Below are 22,606 nucleotides of genomic sequence, written 5' to 3' on the forward strand. Positions count from 1 at the left end.
TAGACCCATGTCTTCCGTGAGTAATCGTCGATAAAGGAAATAAAGTACCTTTTGCCACTGAAAGATTCTGGCGTGATTGGCCCACATATGTCGGTGTGAATCAAATCAAGGATATGCTTAGCTTGATATTCTGCCTTCTTTTGGAATGAAGTTCTTGTTTGTTTGCTCAGCACACATTCTTCACAGAACTTTCCTTCATAATCCATATCTGGTAGTCCATGCACCATGTTCTTTTTCGCCAACCTTCTTAAACCAGCATGATGTAGATGACCAAAGCGTAGATGCCATAGTGACGCTTTGTCTTCGACATTTACTTGTAAACATTTTTCTCGAACGTTTATCAGATTCAGTTTGTACATTCGATTTCTCTCCATTTCGACACGAGCAATCAGATGTCCCAGCTTGTCCTTCAAATACAGTATCCGTTCTTTCATCAGTATCGAATAACCTTTTTCTGTAAGTTGTCCCAAACTCAAGATGTTGGTCTTAAGATTTGGTACATAATAAACATCTTGAATTGATCCAATCAACCCATCTTTCTGCAGGTAACGAATCGTTCCTTTGCCTTCGACCTTCACTTTCGATGCATCTCCGAAAGACACATTGCCATCTTCAATCTTTCTCATTTCTTTAAACAGGTGTTTGTGACCACACATATGGTTACTTGCTCCTGAGTCAAGGTGTAACACCCTTCTAAATACCCCAAAATATTTAATTTAAAATAATAACCTATCAATCAGAGTAATTATGCCCCGAAGGGTGTCACACAATCATTTCACAACATTTATCAAAACATCCTGTCATGCTCATTTATTTATCAAATAAAACAGTTGCATAATACGCAGCGGAATAGAATTCAACATCAGCATGAGACATGTAACACCATACATGTAAACTAATTCAACAATTTCCAACAATACAATGAAAAGGTTCCCTCCCGATGTTACATCTACCAGAGCATGACCCATAGGACACTACTATAGACTCCAAGCGTTAGCTTCTATTCAACTCATTTCTCGTTACCTGAAAAATAGGTTGTAAGGGTGAGTTCCTCAATCAATATAATAAGCATTATAGAACAACATGTAATGCTAAGTAAATAACACATCAATTCACCCTAACCAGACTACGCATTCAGCAACGGCAATATCCGTCCAAACATCATATTCAATAATAATATATATCATATGTATAATCCTCAAACCATATTCAACACCAACAACACAACACAACGATTTACTCACTAATTCCTCACAATGGGAATTAGCTACAGCCCCACAGGCTATGCCATGCATTCATTATGCAATGAGACTCCATGAAATGCGGTACCGACTCTTCTCGAACATATAGTTCAAGCTCACCGATCAAATCCAGATACGGCTACTAAGCTCACTAGTCCCATTCATTGAGATCTAATGCCTCACTCACTAATTCCTCACCATGGGAATTAGCTACAGCCCCAAAGGCTAGACTATGCACACTAATCATCTAGTATGCAAACATCAACAACAATTCACAACTCACTAATTCCTCACCATGGGAATCAGCTACAGCCCCAAAGGCTAAACTACGCATGCTAATCACCTAGCAATACAACATCAACAACAACTCAAGAACAGACACATGCTCGCACTCTACGCCATCGAATAGTCTATTCACAACTGCATACATTCACAACATCATGCATAATATATACATTCACCGCATCATATACATCATTATACATCAGCAATATTTCATCACATAAGCATGTCAGATTATGCCAAACAACAACCACAATATTAGTACATTTCAATATTGCACATACTGCTCAAAACAGCGGGAATTTATCCCTATTACACCATAGGCAACATAGGCCAACCCTCAATTAGGTACACAACAATTAAAACAACAATTTTTCACTTCTGCAACAGTGTTAACCGGTTAACGCCCTGGGTTAACCGGTTAACGCAGGCAAAACTCACTTTCTGGCAAAACGCAACAGTGTTAACCGGTTAACGCCCTGGGTTAACCGGTTAACGCAGGCAAAAACTCAATATTTTCACATTTCAATACAGTGTTAACCGGTTAACACCCTGGGTTAACCGGTTAACGCAGACCAAACAACAATTCCTGCGCTAACACACGGCAGAATGCAGAATTCCGCCGTTGGAGGACTTCCGGACCTCCGATTCCGATTCCGTAAAAAGCTATACGATCGGAAAATCATTACTCACACAAATACCGATTTAATTTCAACTTTCAGCACAGTTCATCCAACATCATTTCAACATTTACAAATCCCAATTAGGGTCAAATTAACGGCTTATCACTACCCATGACATATTATCCCAAAATACCCATTAATCGACGATAAACCCCCCTTACCTTAACGATCCGGCAGAATCTTTGAGCTTCAAGCTTTCGTTCTCCAACCTTTGCTCTTCAGCTCCTCTTCTCTGCCTTTTTTCCCTTTTCTCTCACGATGCTTCTCTGTTCTGTTTTCACGTGAAATGCTTTTCCAAATGAGAACTTTTCCTTATTCCAACATATATATACTTTCCAATAATAATAATCCAAAAATAATAATAATAAAATTTCCAATTATTTAATTAAATTAATAATTAAATTATTAACTCAATTCAAATAATTATTTTATTATTATCGGGGTGTTACAACTCTCTCCCACTAAAAGAGTTTTCGTCCTCGAAAACATACCTCAAGCGAACAACTCTGGATAAGACTCCTTCATCTTACTCTCCAGTTCCCAAGTCACGTTGCCACCTGCTGGTCCTCCCCAAGCTACCTTCACCAAGGCAATCTCTTTACCCCGTAACTGCTTCAACTCTCGATCCTCTATCCTCATAGGTGATGTTTCAACAGTCAGGTTATCTCTCACCTGTACATCATCTACTTGGACTATATGCGACGGATCATGAATGTATCTCCTCAACTGAGACACATGAAAAACCTCATGCAAATTCGCAAGCGACGGCGGTAAAGCGATACGATAGGCTACCTCTCCTATCCTCTCCAAAATCTGATAAGGACCAATGAATCGAGGTGTCAACTTCTTCGACTTCAAGGCTCGACCAACACCAGTTATCGGAGTAACACGAAGAAACACATGATCTCCCTCTTGGAACTCAAGTGACTTCCTCCTCTTGTCATGATAACTCTTCTGCCGACTCTGAGCAATTCTCATCTTATCCTGAATCATCTTAATCTTTTCCGTAGTTTGTTGAACAATCTCCGGTCCAACCACAGCACTCTCACCGGACTCATACCAACATAAAGGTGTCCGACATCTCCTACCATACAAAGCTTCAAACGGTGCCATACCAATGCTCGAATGAAAACTATTGTTGTAGGTAAACTCAATCAAAGGCAAATAACAATCCCAAGCACCTCCTTTTTCCAAAACACAAGCTCTCAAAAGATCCTCTAGTGACTGAATAGTCCTCTCAGTCTAACCATCAGTCTGCGGATGATATGCAGAACTCAATCTCAGTTTAGTTCCTAAAGCCTTCTGCAAACCTTCCCAGAACTTCGATGTAAATCTAGGATCTCTGTCCGAAACAATACTAGACGGAATACCATGCAAACTTACAATCTTCTCAATATACAACTCGGCTAATCTCTCTAACGGATAATCCATTCTGATCGGAATGAAATGAGCCGACTTCGTCAACCTATCAACAATCACCCAAATAGCTTCGAAATTCTTACTTGTCCTCGGTAACCCAGAAACAAAATCCATACTGATACTATCCCACTTCCACTCTGGAATAGCCAACGGTTGCATTAGCCCAGACGGCTTCTGATGCTCAATCTTCGACTTCTGACAAGTCAAACAGGAATAAACAAAACTCGCAATTTCTTTCTTCATTCCCGGCCACCAAAATAACTTTTTCAAATCATGATACATCTTCGTAGCTCCAGGATGAATACTCAAGCCACTACGATGTCCCTCCTCAAGAATACTCTTCTTAAGCTCAATAACATTCGGAATACACACCCGACTACCAAATTTCAAAACACCATTCTCATCAACTCTGAATTCACCACCTTGGCCTTGATTCACTAAAGTCAACTTATCAACCAAAAGCATATCAAATTTCTGACCCTCTCTGATCTCATCCAGAATACCACTCGTTAGCTTCAACATTCCCAATTTAACACTATTGTGAGTACTCTCACACACCAAACTCAAGTCTCTAAACTGCTCAATTAAATCCAATTCCTTAACCATCAACATAGACATATGCAATGATTTCCTACTCAATGCATCAGCCACTACATTTGCTTTACCCGGATGGTAATTCAACCCAAAATCATAATCCTTCAGAAACTCTAACCATCTCCTCTGTCTCATATTCAGCTCTTTCTGATCAAACAAATACTTTAAACTCTTATGGTCACTGAAAACTTCAAATCTTGATCCATACAAGTAATGCCTCCACAACTTCAAAACAAACACTACAGCTGCCAACTCTAAATCGTGCGTCGGATAGTTCCTTTCATGAACCCTCAGCTGTCTCGAAGCATAAGCTATAACCTGCTTATTCTGCATCAACACACCACCTAAGCCCAACAATGAAGCATCACAGTAAACCTCAAATGATTCCGACGAACTCGGTAACGTCAAAATAGGAGCAGTAGTCAACCTTCTCTTTAACTCTTGGAAACCTTCTTCACATTTTGAGTCCCAAACAAACGCTTGTCCCTTTCTAGTCAACATCGTCAACGGTAACGCCAACTTAGAAAATCCCTCAATAAACTTCCTATAGTAACCAGCCAAACCAAGGAAACTTCGAATCTCGGCAACAGACTTCGGAGCTTCCCACTTAGATACCGCTTCTATCTTAGAAGGATCAACAGCAACACCACCTCTTGAAATCACATGCCGAAGAAAACTAACTTCTTCTAACCAAAATTCACACTTAGACAACTTAGCAAATAACTGCTTTTCTCGCAGCACTCCTAAAACCACTCTCAAATGCTCAGCATGCTCTTCTTCAGATTTCGAATACACCAAAATGTCATCAATAAATACCACAACGAACTGATCCAGATACGGATGGAAAATTCTATTCATGTACTCCATGAATACTCCAGGCGCATTAGTCACACCAAAAGGCATCACAGAATACTCATAATGTCCATACCTCGTCCTGAAAGCAGTCTTCTGAATATCTTCAGTTTTTACTCGTATCTGATGATACCCAGATCTCAAATCTATCTTGCTGAATACACTTGCACCAACCAACTGGTCCATCAAATCATCAATCCTCGGCAAGGGATACCGATTCTTGATCGTCACTTTATTCAGTTGCCTGTAGTCCACACATAACCTCATAGTACCTTCCTTCTTCTTAACCAACAACACTGGTGCACCCCACGGTGACACACTCGGACGAATAAACTTCTTATCCAACAGATCTTCCAACTGACTCTTCAATTCAGTTAACTCAACAGCAGACATACGATACGGAGCCATCGATATCGGTCTAGTACCAGGTACCAATTCAATCGAGAACTCAACTTCACGCTCTGGCGGTAACTCATTCACTTCTTCCGGAAACACATCAGGAAAATCACACACCACAGCTAGATCACCAATCACCAGTTTATCTTTAGCCTCCAAAGTCGCTAACAGCATAAACAACTCTGCCCCATCAGCTACTTCCTCATTCACCTGCCTCGCTGATAGAAACAAACTCTTTCCTTCCTCAACCTCAGGAAATATCACAGTCTTATCAAAACAATTGATAGAAACTCGGTTAAACACCAACCAGTTCATGCCCAGGATAACATCGATCTGCACTAGTGGAAGACACACAAGGTCTATCCCAAAGTCTCTACCAAAAATACTCAAAGGACAACTCAAACAAACCGAAGTAGTGGTCACTGAACCCTTCGCAGGAGTATCAATCACCATACTTCCACGCATCTCAGATATTTTTAACTTAAGTTTCACAGCACAATCCAAAGATATAAAGGAATGAGTAGCACCGGTGTCAATAATAGCTACAAGAGGAAAGCCATTAATATAACACGTACCTCGGATCAAACGATCATCTGCAGAAGTCTCAGAACCCGATAAAGCAAAGACCTTGCCTCCTGGCTGATTCTCTTTCTTCGGCTTAGGACACTGTGGACTGATATGACCCAACTCTCCACAGTTGAAACAAGTTACAGTCTTCAGCCGGCACTCTGCAGCCAAATGACCACCTTTGCCACACTTGAAACACTTCATCTCAGCACTGGTACACTCATGAACACGATGTCCAGCCCGACCACATCTATAACACTTAGCAGGAGCACTAGAGTCCCCCCCACCAGGCCTCTTCATCCCACTCTGCTTCTGAAAACCTTTGCCAGCTGCATACGGTTTTCCACGATCCATCTGATTCTTACCCTTCCTATCAACCCTCTGCTGATAGCTCTCTGCTCTAGCCTTGGAATCCTGTTCAAAAATTCTGCAACAGTCAACCAAGTCAGAAAACACCCTGATCCTCTGATATCCAATAGCTTGTTTGATCTCAGGACGCAACCCGTTCTCAAACTTCACACATTTCGAAAATTCTCCAGCAGCCTCATTATAGGGAGTATAGTACTTTGACAGCTCGGTGAACTTCGCAGCATACTCAGTAACCGACCTGTTACCCTGCTTCAATTCCAAAAACTCTATCTCTTTCTTTCCTCTGACATCTTCTGGAAAATACTTTCTCAGGAACCTTTCCTTGAACACAGCCCAAGTGATCTCAGTATTCCCAGCAGATTCCAACTCAGTGCGGGTAGCAACCCACCAATCATCAGCTTCCTCTGACAGCATATGTGTACCGAACCTGACCTTCTGGTTATCAGCACACTCAGTTACTCTGAAGATCCTCTCGATCTCCTTCAACCACTTCTGAGCACCATCTGGATCGTATGCTCCCTTGAACATTGGAGGATTGTTCTTCTGGAACTCACTCAGTTGACGAGCAGCTCCCATTCCTACAACATTTGGATTCCCTCCAAGTACTCCAGCCAGCATACCCAGAGCCTCAGCAATCGCAGCATCATCTCTACCTCTTCCAGCCATCTCTATTCTGAAAACCCAACAAACTAAAACAATGAGTACTGATAGGGTTACACAACACCTATACCGTACAGGGGAAACAGAATAATTACGACTCGACTCGACCGACTATGCTCTGATACCACTAATGTAACACCCTTCTAAATACCCCAAAATATTTAATTTAAAATAATAACCTATCAATCAGAGTAATTATGCCCCGAAGGGTGTCACATAATCATTTCACAACATTTATCAAAACATCCTGTCATGCTCATTTATTTATCAAATAAAACAGTTGCATAATACGCAGCGGAATAGAATTCAACATCAGCATGAGACATGTAACACCATACATGTAAACTAATTCAACAATTTCCAACAATACAATGAAAAGGTTCCCTCCCGATGTTACATCTACCAGAGCATGACCCATAGGACACTACTATAGACTCCAAGCGTTAGCTTCTATTCAACTCATTTCTCGTTACCTGAAAAATAGGTTGTAAGGGTGAGTTCCTCAATCAATATAATAAGCATTATAGAACAACATGTAATGCTAAGTAAATAACACATCAATTCACCCTAACCAGACTACGCATTCAGCAACGGCAATATCCGTCCAAACATCATATTCAACAATAATATATATCATATGTATAATCCTCAAACCATATTCAACACCAACAACACAACACAACGATTTACTCACTAATTCCTCACAATGGGAATTAGCTACAGCCCCACAGGCTATGCCATGCATTCATTATGCAATGAGACTCCATGAAATGCGGTACCGACTCTTCTCGAACATATAGTTCAAGCTCACCGATCAAATCCAGATACGGCTACTAAGCTCACTAGTCCCACTCATTGAGATCTAATGCCTCACTCACTAATTCCTCACCATGGGAATTAGCTACAGCCCCAAAGGCTAGACTATGCACACTAATCATCTAGTATGCAAACATCAACAACAATTCACAACTCACTAATTCCTCACCATGGGAATCAGCTACAGCCCCAAAGGCTAAACTACGCATGCTAATCACCTAGCAATACAACATCAACAACAACTCAAGAACAGACACATGCTCGCACTCTACGCCATCGAATAGTCTATTCACAACTGCATACATTCACAACATCATGCATAATATATACATTCACCGCATCATATACATCATTATACATCAGCAATATTTCATCACATAAGCATGTCAGATTATGCCAAACAACAACCACAATATTAGTACATTTCAATATTGCACATACTGCTCAAAACAGCGGGAATTTATCCCTATTACACCATAGGCAACATAGGCCAACCCTCAATTAGGTACACAACAATTAAAACAACAATTTTTCACTTCTGCAACAGTGTTAACCGGTTAACGCCCTGGGTTAACCGGTTAACGCAGGCAAAACTCACTTTCTGGCAAAACGCAACAGTGTTAACCGGTTAACGCCCTGGGTTAACCGGTTAACGCAGGCAAAAACTCAATATTTTCACATTTCAATACAGTGTTAACCGGTTAACACCCTGGGTTAACCGGTTAACGCAGACCAAACAACAATTCCTGCGCTAACACACGGCAGAATGCAGAATTCCGCCGTTGGAGGACTTCCGGACCTCCGATTCCGATTCCGTAAAAAGCTATACGATCGGAAAATCATTACTCACACAAATACCGATTTAATTTCAACTTTCAGCACAGTTCATCCAACATCATTTCAACATTTACAAATCCCAATTAGGGTCAAATTAACGGCTTATCACTACCCATGACATATTATCCCAAAATACCCATTAATCGACGATAAACCCCCCTTACCTTAACGATCCGGCAGAATCTTTGAGCTTCAAGCTTTCGTTCTCCAACCTTTGCTCTTCAGCTCCTCTTCTCTGCCTTTTTTCCCTTTTCTCTCACGATGCTTCTCTGTTCTGTTTTCACGTGAAATGCTTTTCCAAATGAGAACTTTTCCTTATTCCAACATATATATACTTTCCAATAATAATAATCCAAAAATAATAATAATAAAATTTCCAATTATTTAATTAAATTAATAATTAAATTATTAACTCAATTCAAATAATTATTTTATTATTATCGGGGTGTTACACAAGGTACCAAACATTGTCATTTGTGTTGATCTCATTTTGAGCCATCAAGAGAAAAACTTTCATTTGCTTCAGCTTCCAAGGTTAGATTGGTTGTTTCTTCTACCTTCTTTTCGATTCGACAATCTTTTGCAAGATGTCCCACTTTATCACAGTTATAGCATTTGAATGAGTTACAATCCTTCGCATAATGGCCATACTTCCCACACTTGTAGCATTCAAAGTTGGAATGGTTCGACCTACCACCTCTTTGACCACGTCCTCTGCCACGCCAATTTTGCTGGATCGACTGTCCTCTGGCGAAGTTGCTGCCTCTACCACTTCGACCATTGTCACGTCCTCCACGACCACGTCCTCTTCCTCGAAAATTTTGAGAAAAGAGTACCTTTTTGTCTTTGATTTGCTCCTTGGTTTGATTTGCGTCCTCTACTCCTTCTTCCTTCTTTTTCATCTTACGTTGTTCGTGTGCTTCGAGGGAACCTGCGAGCTCTTCGACTGCGAGCGTCGAAAGGTCCTTCGACTCTTCTATTGCACACACAATATTCTCAAACTTATCTGTTAAAGATCTCAAAATCTTTTCGACAACTCGTGCATCAGTTACTGTTTCGCCATTTCTGCTGAGTTGGTTCACCACTTTTTGTACACGCGTGATGTAGTCAGATACATTTTCTGACTCCTTCATCTGCATCCTCTCCAATTCGCCACGAAGTGTTTGGAGTCGAACTTGCTTTACTCGATCTTCTCCTTTGAACACTTTCTCCAGTGTGTCCCACGCTTCTTTCGACGTAGTCGAACCGGCAATCTTTTCGAAGCCTGATTCATCAACAGCCCTAAACAACATGTATAGTGCCGTTTTATCCTTCGATCGCGTCTCTTTCAACGCCTTGTTTTGAGCTGCTGTATATCCCTCAGTATCTGTTGGTTCTTCAAACCCATCTTTGGTCACCTCCCACGCGTCTAGAGATCCGAGAAGAGCTTTCATCTGGATACTCCAGTTTTCGTAATTCAACTTCGTTAGCCGTGGCAACGGCATTTGATTCATCATATTTGCCATTAGCTCTGATGCCAATTTGTCAGAAGAAACGATTTTGTTTGTAAACTTCTGTTTTTTATTAGAATGCAATTTTGGACTTTTATACATACAGAAAACTTTAGCTATTCTACTAATTAAGATAAATAGTAAATACTCTTAATTTTCCCACTGTCTCTTGACCTTCCAATTCTCTCTATTAACTTATTATTAAAAACCCATTAATTCTAACATTAAGTTTATTCAACATGCTCATGGTTCCAAATTTCTTCTTCTTTTTTTTTTTTTACATATGGTTTGAATTTCTTTATACACATGGTTAATGTAGATTGGTGTTTGAATGTATAATTCAGTTTGGAATTGGCAGGGGAAATGTTTCTGCTTGGAATGTGAGCTGATTGCGGTGAAACGTTTCTTCTTGGAATGTGAGCTGGTTGCGGACATAGGTTGGTGCGATTGAGTATCAAGGCTGAGTTTGGCACTGTTGTTGGTTGATCAATGTTGGCTTCTGCTTGGGGAGGGTAGCTTAGATCATGATTTAATGTAGTTTGGAAAATGAACATGTTATTATAATGGCTTAAAACATGGTTGTAATTGTAGCTTTTGAACGGAAGTTGTATGAGACTTGAAGGTTGGCGTGAAATTGTAATGAATTGAATCGTGTAAATGACTTATGCATGGAAGTGATTTGAAAGTTATGCTTGAGATTTGTATTTGTTTGAATGGAAATCGGGTTATATAGTATTTGTGTTTGTATTTGTATTGAAAAATAACTTGAAATTGAAATATGAATGTTGGTTTGGAAATGTAAATTGGAACAATGGTTGAATCTTTTTGGGGATTATTTATAGGGATTGTAATTGTGGGCTTCCATGCTCTTGTTTAGGATATGTCATTGTTTAGGATATGTCATGTAAATTGGGAATGTTTCAGCTAAATGTGTGGCACGTTGATTGTATTTTGGATTTTTAGAAATTGGAAAAAAGATAATTGTTGGATTAAAAAGAAAGGTTATTATTTAGGTAGATGGGCTTTGTGAATGAGTTTTGATAAATGGATATTAGGTTGGTTTAACGAGTGGATTTGAAAAATAGGTAATTGGATCTTAAGTTTGAATCATGGGCTTAACATGTGAAATGAATTATGCTAAATTTTTGACATAATAATGAATGAATGAGTAAGTGGGCCAACCATTACTTTGTCAATCATGGCCCAACGACTTGAAATCAATCTGAATTCTCAACGTTAAATTGAACTTAAAATTCATTTGAAATAATGATGAAATGATCGTCGACATCTATGCTAAATGCCATGGTCAAGTATGATAAGTTGACTTTGGTCAATTGGTTGATCAAAAAGTCAACAGTTGATCAAAAATCAATTTATGCAACAAGATGGTGAACTGGACTTCTCTGGTTAAAAATACATGTTCAAAACGGTACCATGACCCAATTAGAACCAATGTGTCTTGTGAAAGGATGATAGTGAAACCTAGTGATCATGCCCTGACTTGATCAAAATGAATCAGTGAATTTTGGATCAATGCAGTCCAATGGAATTAATGGATGAAGTGACTTGGGTCAAATGAGATGCAGTGGAATATGAATGCAAGCATGCTTAGAACCAATCAAAGCAAACCATGTAGTACGGGTTTAGTTAGGTCAAAGATCAGATGTCAGGCAATGGATGATAGTGAAACCTAGTGATCATGCCCTGACTTGATCAAAATGAATCAGTGAATTTTGGACCAATGCAGTCCAATGGAATTAATGGATGAAGTGACTTGGTTAAATGAGATACAGTGGAATATGAATGCAAGCATGATTGGAACCAACCGAAGCAAACCATGTAGTACGGGTTTAGTTAGGTCAAAGGTCAGATGTCATGCAACAACCAAGAGTCTCAAACCCAACAATCTATCAATGCCATGAACCAATTTAGGGTTTCCAACCCTTCAAAACAAACCTCAAGGACTACCAACTCCAGGATCAAGGATTAGGGTTTCAAATCAAGCACAAAGCTCCTCAAACCATGGGCCCCCAATTAGGGTTTGAAAGTTAAGTCATTGACAAAAGGCCAAACACAAGATCATAATGAAGCCAAGATCAAGAATCAGGGTTTGGATGCATAAATGAATATCAAGGTGCGATCTTTGATAATCAAGGTCTCAAAGAATCCAACAATCAAGGTTTCTCCACATGATGAACAATATCATAATCTTCAGGCCAAAGTCCTGACTTTATCCGCCACAAGCATTGAACCTCTGAGGCTTGTTAGTAAGTATTAGTCATGAATAAATGATGCACATGAATGATTCTCAAATCATAACTGAGATGAAAAACAAAAAGGGATGGCAAATTTTGGGGTACTACAAAGCTTATATTGGAGAATGACATAGTTGACCTACTTCGTTGTCTATCTTTTCGCGTTGTTTAATTTTTCGTGTGTCGCTTTGATAGTGTAACACTGGATTGAGAATACTTTATTTTTTTATGTGTGATGTTGAATTAACTATTTTATGATTAATTGAAGTTGATTTTCTAATTATGAGACAATTTGAGGTGTTATGCTGAGAAATGTGGCACCCTTAGTATTCTTTTATTTTGCATGTTTTGTATATAATGTGTCGGGGTTTAGGGTGTTACATAGTTGGTATTAGAGCTTGGTTTGTCTATTCGACCTAGGTTTTTTGAACTTGTTTATACTCTGGTGTGTGACAAGTGTGTGAGCATTGTCGACACTCTTTTTCCCTAACCGCTATCCAACAGAAGCAAGAATGAAACAAGTGTGGGAGACATTTATGCTTTTCTGGGATGGTCCTACTGTGGAAAGCTAGGACATCGTGTCGCAGACTGCAAGAGTACATTTCTTACTTGTTTCAATTATGGAGTCAGGTCACATCAACATCCAATGCCAGAAGCCGAAGAAGCCGTCAAATGTCGCGTAGACTAGTGGGAAACTCTTTGCTCTTAGTGGTTTTGAGGCACAGGGACCTAATAATTTATTCAAGGTATGTGTCTCATAACTGGTACCTATTTTGTTGCAATCATCGATAGAGGTAACGGGACGTGGGAGTTAGAGAATCAGATGAATGAGTCTTATCCAAGGTTATTTTTATCAGTGAATTTTTTAGGAAAAAAATTCTATAAGTGTAGAAAAGTTGTAGCACCCCAGTTTTTTATTATAATATTCTATTAATTATTATAATAATTTTTACTTAATTTTAGAATTTCGTTGAGCTATTAATTAATATTATATGGGTTAATGAGTTGTTAGGTAGAATTTATTTTATTTTTAACAATTAAATTATGTAGAAGTAGAGAATATTGGTTTTAGTATTAATTTAGAATTTAAATAAATATTAAGGAAAATTGATAGAATTTATTTTAATTAATTTAACAAATTAGTTGATAAAAATTGAGAGAATTTATGAGTGGATAGTGAAATAGAGATTTAAATAAAAATAAGTAAGTGGATAGAATTATGAGAAATTAAGGGAATTAGTGTGATTAATGAAATAAAAATAAATAGATTTTTCTATTTAAGTAGAAGGGAGAATAGAAAAAAATGAGTATGTAGAAGTTTTGGGAATTAAGGAGTAGGAAGAGAGTTGAGGCGGCCCTAGGAGAGCAAGTGAAGAATAAAACCTCCATAGCTATAGTTCAAAGATTTTCTGCAAATTCGAGGTAAGGGGGAGAGTTATTCAATATATGGGTGTTAAGCATGAGGGTTAGTGGAAAGTCCTTACCTTCTTTCCCTTTCTCTCTTTTATGTTTCCCCTATTGATGAATGAATTAAACTTTGAAGGGGTTTGTACAAAACCTCTTAGGGTTGTTGTTGTTAATCCTAATTTCCGTGCTCTGTTAATTGTTGAAATTATATGATACATGTTAAAATATTATGATTGACACCATAAAGTTCTCTATTGATATGGACGTTATTAATTGACATGATATCTATTAAAATGCTATGATTGATGTCATAGAGTTCTATGTTGATATGGATGTTATTAATTGACATGATATGTGTTGAGACTTTGTGATTGATGAGTTCTGAGTTGTGATGAACAATGTTGTTAATGATGGACAAGTGTTGATTTATGAGTTTGAACCGGCATGAGAATGAAAATATAAAAGTCTAAAACTATTGTAGAGAGAAAAATCGCAGATAGAGACATAGAAGAGGATTGATCGTCTTATTTCATGCATAACTTGAGTTTCATAACTCTTTTTCAGGTGCAGTCAGTTGCGTTAGAAAGCCAACGCGATAATCTTTTTGTTGAAGTGGGAAAATTGTTTCACGTGTAACTTGAGTTTCATAACTCTGATCGAGATGCAAATAATTATATTTGAAAAAGGGCTTAAATAACCTTTAGACTGGAGATTTTCATAATTTTACCACGAGTCTATAATATTTTATGCTACTGTGAAGTTAAACATTCTATTTTAGAGTAAAATCAAGGGTTTAGGGACCCTAAGGGTAAACTTAGAGGGGTAGGGGTTTTAGAAAACCCCTGGAGCGATTTAAGGAATTTGAATATATTTATAAATAATTGGGATTTAAGTTATAGATATGTTTAGAGTTGAGTTTTGTAAGACCCCAATTTTGACCCTAAGATCCCTCATGCAATCTCATCATATGCATTAACATTGAGATCATACCTTGGCATCCTCTTACCCCTATTTCATTGAGTTTGTTTTGGGAGAGATCACCAAGCATCATGTGATTGTATCATACTTGTATATTTATCATTTTACTAACCAAAATACCAAAAATATGTCTTTGTATTTGCCTAACTCTTTTGTAGGTAGGGCATGGTCCCCATTGGTCTATCAAATTCATATCTAGGGTTTAAGACCCCTCATGTTTAAAAGCACAACCAAGGATTGATCCACAAAGTCTCTAAGCATCATATATTAGTCCCCCATGATCTCTACATGTTATTTTGATCAAGTTTTCTTCAAGAGTTTGGAGTTGATTTGCCTTGGAAACCCTAGTTTGTCTGGGTATCCTGAGTAACTTCTTCAACAAGCTTCCTCACCAATTGATCAAATTTATCAAGGGACACTCCGAAATTCATTATTTTATACATATGTGATCTACCATGATCCTAAAAAGTCAAGAGAATTTCAAGTTGGCAAGTTGGTTGACGGTGGTTGGCCAGATGAAATCATCTGATCAAAACTGGGTCTCCCTAGACCCTATCTCCTACAATTTTCACCATATGAAAATGATTCCAAGAGAAACGTTACTCTAAATGACATTCCAAACAACTTTCATATTGAAGTTTAGAGCTAAGTTTGCTTGGAAAGTCACTTTCTATGTTGAAACATTATAGATCATTTTGTCTAAACCCTAATTTGAAAGTCAACTTCCCAAGGACATAACTTGCTCATTATTTATGAGATGAAATATTTCCAAGTTTCAAAATCAAATTCAAGATGTCTACTTCAACTTTGATGTTTGGAGTGAAAGCTAAATCAACTTTTATGAGCATGTGATATGAGGATACGTTATAGGTCATTTTGAACCAATACCATTGAACAAGTGATTTTCCTCAACTTCAAAAATGCATAACTCTCTCAGTCTAAATCCAAATGATGTAAAATTGGTGACTATTTTGAAGGTCTTTGAAATATATATAACTTTGGTGAAGACACTTTTCTCATTTGGAGCTCACATAAAAAGTTTAGTAAGGTGGAACATTGAGGTATATGGCTTGAAACTTAGAAAAAATTTCAGCATGTTGAAATTTCCAAACTTCCACCTCAAATTTCACCTTGATCCAAGTTCCAAATGGAAAAGTGTTCAACATAAGAGTTGCTCCTTTTGATCTAAGATTTCCAAAGAGTTTATAATTCATTCATTTTGGACCAAGTTTGCTAGGGCTGCACATGGTTTTAACAGGCCTGCATCATTGGTGGAAATCAAAGTTCAAATGATCACATAGCATTGCCTTGTCATTCAAGCTTCATTCTAACATCATTTCAGATGCATTTGGACCTAATCAGATTGCTTCATGGGCCTGCACACGCCCATGCAAGCTTGTGCATGACATTGTCAAATTTGGAAGAAAATTCAAGTGTGCAAATAACACTCCCAATTGCTATAAATATGGACCCTCTGAGCTCATTTGAAAGGATCCTTGTGCGCCAGCTTTTCCCCCTCTCTTCAAACCCTCATAATTCAAAGGAAAACCTGATAATTTTCACTTGAAAATTGAGTTTGAATCTCACTGTTTGGAGATTCAAAAACTCCAGGATCCAAAGCTTCTTTCCATTCCTAATCCACTTCTGTAAGTCATTGAAGCAAGATCAAACAAGAATTGAAGCAAGGAAGAACAAGTTCTGCACAACATTGAAGGTATTTTCCAGAAATTTTCTTCTCTTTGATTCTCACTCAATTCTCATCAATTCTCTTGGATCTTTTGTTGTCTGAAGTCCTACCAATGTAGGCAAGAAGATTGAGTTGCTTTGAGGTCAAATCGAAGAAACTCAGCTGACACACCTCAAAATTCAACTCCTCATATCTTTATATATATTTGGAGTTAGTTGAAATTGTGGTCAGATTCGTGCTCTACGCCATTTTTTCTTTCAGATTATGTCCTCCTTTTTCATTTATGTGATAGTGATGATTGAACCAGTCCGACGAGGTTCGCCTGAGAAGGTGACCGGAGGTTTAACGCCGGTGATGTGTTGGACAGGTTCTGAGCCACATGATCAATTCAAAATATTTTAATCTCGTGCGTTGCTTGTAAATACCACTTGTGTTACGTGTTGACTAGTGACTATGGTGGAAAGCGCGCTTGTGACCACTTGATTTGCCACCTCAATTAATGAGGGAGATCAAGTGGTCCACATTTTTTTTGTATTTTCTTATTTTCATTTTATTTCTTTAATTTTCATTAATTCATATTAATTTTAATATTGATCCAAAAAATATGAGAGTTTCACCAAAAAAATTTAAATAAAAGACTCTTTCATATTTTGAATTTAAAATATTTTTTGGATCATTATTAATATTTTTCATGATTTAATTGATTTTGTGATTATTTTTAATTGTTTAAAAATACTTTCAAGTCTCCAAAAATTCTGAAATTTTTTCTCCAAGGTCCTTTGACCTTGTTTGACCTATGATAAATCTCATGGTCATTTCTTTGGTGTTTTGGTGAGGTTTTAGGAAATTGACAAACCATATTTAATTTAATGCATTATTTTTAGTATTTTTAGTATTTTTAAATTGAATAAATGCCAAAATATTGTGTTGAGCCATTTTGATTGTTTGTATAAGTTTGACTTGTGTTGTTGGGCCTTGGTCAAGGTTGATTTGACTTTGTTAAGTTAAGATCATTGGATTTAGGGGATTGATGGAATGGACATTCCATCTCCCAAAATAAATGAATGATCTTAATTTGGTAAAAGTCCTCCTTTGTCTAATTTGAGTTTTGATCAATTACCCTCCCTCTTCATCTCATTCCCCTTCTTTATGCATTCATATCATGGACCTATTATATCTCCATATCCTAAGGCTAGTTGATTGCAAAATCAACATAAGTATGGATGACATTAGGCCACCACTTTTGCATATTCTTTTTGTGTGTGGTATGTTTCATGAGCATAGTCCATTATACTATGTCTCTAACATGCATTAACACCAAGATTCTATTGCTCGGCCTCAAATAGTTGTGACTTCTACATAAGTCCAATTACGATTGCTTAACATAGCGCTAAATTTTTGATACAAAAGGCATAGCATTCTAGTTAGTGAGATTGTAAGTCTCCCCTCTTTCATGGTATTGTGTGGAAACTTGGCCTTTTTTTCCTTTCTATGGAAGATGTCTTGGTTCAAGGATCCATGCTTGTGATAAGTGGGTTGAGTGTTCTCCAAAGAATGACTTAAAATAAAAAGCAAAAGTAATACTAACTCCTAACTCATTAACAACTAACATTTAATTTCAAGTCATTTACTTTAATGCACTTTATTTTTAAGCCTTATTCATTTGCCATTATTCATACCATTCTAATTGTTTATGTTAATGTCCTTTTCACTTTGTCCATTTGGACCATATTTTGTGAGATATTGTGATTGTGAATATTGTGTTTGTTTGTGTGGCCTTTGGCCATTAATGTACATAATAAAAACCAAAACCATAAAAAACATCTTGTGTGAACTGTTGGTTTGATATGAGACAATTGGACTTAGAATTTAAGCAACACTCCCTATGCAAAGGACTTGGTCAATGCCAACTTTCATGTAACCAAGTGCTTGTAATCTGAAACTTCATCTGATGCATCATTGAAGATCCATTTGAGTTCATCTGCAACATGATCCTTGTGAAGCTGTTATTTTGAACCTGTGACTTATGGCATTGTGGAGTTCATCTGCTACATGGGAAAATTTGAAGAAGATCATGGAGTTGCTAAGCTTGGATGTGGCTATATTTATTTGATACCTTGCTCTTCAAGTTAATATTGTGTGCATTGTTTGTTGCTTGATTCTAATGTCCAAGGGAATTTGGGTTTCTATATGACACTTTTGTCTATTGGATTGCAGCCTATTGGTCAGATCTTTTCAACTCTTAACTTTTAAATTTATGCTTAGGATTAGTCTCTTCATCTCCTTCTCACTTCTTTAATTTCAAAATCTCTCCCTCCTTTTAAAAACTTATTTGTTTGTACTTATTTTTTTTTCTAAACTTAGACCATTTTGCAAACTAGAAACTTTGGCCTTATGCCATTGCATTTTAAACTTTTTTTCTTAAATAAACATGTAAATAAATTTAACTATACTTGACTTAAAGACTTCAAAATCCAAAAAGAACTAACTCATTCAAACCATTTTTTAGGCCTTTGTGCCTTTCAAACCTAATTTTTGTTAAAAGCAAAGCATCCACTTTGAAATTTGTATCACGAACTACGAGGTTTTGATCCCTTATTTTATGTTGGTACGTAGGCACAAGTTCGAAGGTCTTGTCAAACACAAAAATATAATTAATGAATTCTTTTCTCATCCCTTCATTCTATTTGCTTGCAAACATCATTTGTACAAAATACATATGCACACAAAAAAGGGCTCCCTAGGAGTACCTAGGACACTTTGGGTGCTAACACCTTCCCTCTGTGTAACCAACCCCCTTACCTGTAATCTCTGACATTTTATTAGTTTTGATTTGAAAACTTCTTATTTTGGGGTTTTGTTCGTACTTTTCCCTTTTCCCTTGGAAACAATAAAAGCGCGGTGGCGAATCTTGTTATTTGATTTCTTTCTTATCCATAGCTTGATGATCATGAATTTACCGCTACAAGTTTGATAAATAATTGAGTCGTTTGAGTCAATTGTTTGAGTGGTTTCTATTTTTGATGGTTGTTTGATGTTGTTTGATGTTATTGATGAGTATTGATGAAAGAATATATATTTTAACTATTATGTTGAATTTATGATGAATGCATCGTGAAGAAGAAAAGTGTTGAATTTATGCTGAGATATTTTGGTTCAGTGGAACCATCGATGTGTCATTGTGTTGGCGATGATTTTTGTTGATTTTAGGTTCGAGAGGAACCCGTGACGAGTGTTGAAGTTGGAGGTTGTGACGAGTATTGCATATATTTGTGTATCATTCATGCATCATGTATATCGGAGATAGGTGAGACTTTGCTCCAGTGACGAGTTAAGACTTTGGTCTAGTGACGAGTAGGATTTCAGTCTAGTGACGAGTTAGGACTTATGTCTAGTGACGAGTTGAATAAATCAATACACACCTCTGAATATCCAAAATATTGGTACCACATGCATGAAAGTAAATGAGATTAATACATGACATACATAATTGCATTTGTTGATTAATTACTTTGTTGTTGGATTTATATGATTAATTTAATTGTGATAATATACTACCCTTGTTGTTTATACACCGCTAATATATATGATGTATTTCTCACCTCTTTTATGTTTGTTTTTGTTTTGTTCTTTATGCTACGCTTGTGGTGCAGATACTCAGGTAGAGATTGAGGAGCTTTAATTGGTGCTTGTATTGGAAGATGATATAGTTGGTCTTTTTTGCGTTGTTTAGTTTTCTGTGTGTCGCTCTGATAGTGTAACATTGGGTTGAGAATACTTTATTTTATTCATTTTATGCAAGATGTTGAATTAAATATTTTATGATTAATTGAAATTGATTTTCTAATTATGAGACAATTTCTATGCGGAAAAATGTGACACCCTTAATATTTTTTTATTTTGCATACTTTCTAAATTATGTGTTGAGATTTAGGGTGTTACATATTTTGCCGAGAGGGGAACCACCCTCTCCCTCGCTAGCTACACGAATTTTAATATTTTCCTTTGAATTTGAAGAGATCATGAAAACTTTGCCACATCCCAACGGAGCCTCGTGAGCTGCGAAAAAAAACCGCAGCAAACATTTAATGTTTTTCTGATGTGCTATATGAATCTCATATATATATATATATATATATATATATATATATATATATATATATATATATATATATATATATATATATATATATATATATATATATATATATATATATATATATATATATATATACTTCAGATGTTCAAACCTAGCATGAGCCTCCCTGGTCTTATCCAACTCCTTTTTCGCTTCCCCTGGGTCAGCCTCCAAATAGTCTACCAAGCAGGAGATGAAATGACGAGGTCTTCGAATGCCATCTCTCCACGAATGCACAAGTCCTTCAGGCTAGATAAGGATAAAACCCCTTAAAACCAATCCTCATTCTACGGAAGCATGCTAATAATCTTTTGTCCGTGATTAATAAACTTATGCGAATCACGCTCCTGGAAAAAATAAAAATCAATGTCAAACATTTGTCAATTAAAATTAACGTAAATAAAAAAAAAGAATTCAACTAATGCTACTTCTTCGTCCAAATATGTCTAGCAGTATGATCTGAGTATAGAGGCAGTAATGACAAATCTACAAGGTCTCCTCCAAATGCTTCTAGCTCAGCCTCTAGAGGTGACACTGAAGCAGCATCACCCTACGGAGGTGGCACTGGATCAGCAGTAAGAGGTGACACGAACTCATATGCATGTACAAGGAAAATCTGGCGCTTACGGGAGGATGGAGGAAGTGATGCGTCAGTAAGTGAATCTCGTCTCCTACGGGAAGAAGAAGATGAAGTAGCATGAGGAGAAGCATGAACCTCAAAAGTATATGGCTTTGCATGGCCAGAGGAACCAGGAGCCTCCAAAACCTACTGACTCTTCTCCCGATGCACTGATGTGTGTTCTGCAACCTCCCGTGCCTTAGTCTATTGTGTCTATCAACCATTATGCATGTAAGTTAAAATAAAGCAGACAATTAGTCCATGCAAACAACATTACAAGCAAGGAAAAAAAACAAATACTTAGAAAATTCCGGAGATGCATCTCTGAAATATGGGAAACTAAAACGTTGAAAAATTCCTGAGATGTATTTCTAGAATTTTCTGCAACTCGGCGCCAATGTGCACATAAAATCATTAAAAAAATGCTTTGATCATCCATTTTAGTCAACAAACGTGTAATAGAATATGTCTAAACTATCATACATGCTATTTTTACTCATTCCTAACCTTAATCATTAATTTTTATTGATTAACACAAAAACTCAAAAACTTATCAAAAACTAAAAAAACTTACAAATTTCAACATTCCTTTAGGGTTGGATGATGTTTCTGATGTTGATGGAAGTTTCCTTGAACTTCGTTGATTGATTGCTTTTTGAGTTGGTGATGAGAAAAAAGTTGAGAGTGTTTGAAGTTGATTTTGAACAAAATGAAAATTGAAGAAGAAAAAGAATCTGACGCGATTTAACCTCCAAAATATTTCGGAGATGTATCTCCGAAATATTTTAACGTTAACTCAATCTTGAGTGCTCCGAAGATGCATCTCCAAAAATTAGAAACATTTTAGAAATTTCATATGATGCGTAAGAAACATAGGATGCATTAAGAAACTCCGAATTCTTTTGATTGTCTAATTAATATTCCCGGCATTATGTGCGCAAAACCCGGATTAAATAGTTTATGTTGCATACATAACATCATCTTTAATTCAATCATTGTGCTATGATTCCTTTGTTTGCCCAGTCTAAATTTGCCCTTTAATCTAGATTCGCTCATAGTTTATAAGAATCAAACTAAACTTCATCCAACTTTGTAATGTTGTAATCATTACCGCCACATCTTTCGCCCTATTGAAGCAAACGAAGCCAAATTTCTTGACAAATTTATTTCGCTTAGGAGTTGCAATCAGAATCACCTCTCCCCACAAGATTTAAATCCCTTTGGAAATGGCCCCACAAGATTTAAATCTCTTTGGAAATGGGCATGTCAGTCCCGTTTAGGTTTGTCTTGCAAAAGTTCGGAAAAAACGGGAACGG

The 22,606-nt window shown here is 37.1% G+C and overlaps 1 protein-coding gene across 4 annotated transcripts; it reads right to left on the reverse strand.

Annotated features, from left to right (window-relative positions):
• Positions 1–767: 767 nt before the first annotated feature.
• Positions 768–8,956, reverse strand: LOC127074570 (uncharacterized). Of its 4 annotated transcripts, none has more exons than XR_007786059.1 (2): positions 8,881–8,956; positions 768–1,023 (listed from the first exon to the last, which is right to left on the reverse strand). XR_007786059.1 is itself a non-coding variant. In XM_051015894.1 (2 exons), the coding sequence occupies exons 1-2, from the start codon at positions 7,067–7,069 to the stop codon at positions 1,010–1,012; spliced, it is 1,041 nt and encodes a 346-aa protein (XP_050871851.1). In that variant the 5' UTR covers positions 7,070–7,144; the 3' UTR covers positions 768–1,009. The 4 variants fall into 4 exon arrangements, 1 of the variants encoding a protein (XP_050871851.1); XR_007786058.1 differs by lacking the exon at positions 8,881–8,956 and adding an exon at positions 2,368–2,443; XM_051015894.1 differs by lacking the exon at positions 8,881–8,956 and adding an exon at positions 6,043–7,144.
• Between the last annotated feature and the right edge of the window lie 13,650 nt (positions 8,957–22,606).

Source organism: Lathyrus oleraceus, chromosome 4 (assembly GCF_024323335.1).
Source record: "Lathyrus oleraceus cultivar Zhongwan6 chromosome 4, CAAS_Psat_ZW6_1.0, whole genome shotgun sequence".
Classification (NCBI taxonomy): Eukaryota; Viridiplantae; Streptophyta; class Magnoliopsida; order Fabales; family Fabaceae; genus Lathyrus; species Lathyrus oleraceus.

Coding starts and splice junctions, on each gene's coding strand:
- LOC127074570 (XM_051015894.1), bottom strand. CDS start 7,069: ATGGCTGGAAGAGGTAGAGATGATGCTGCGATTGCTGAGGCTCTGGGT.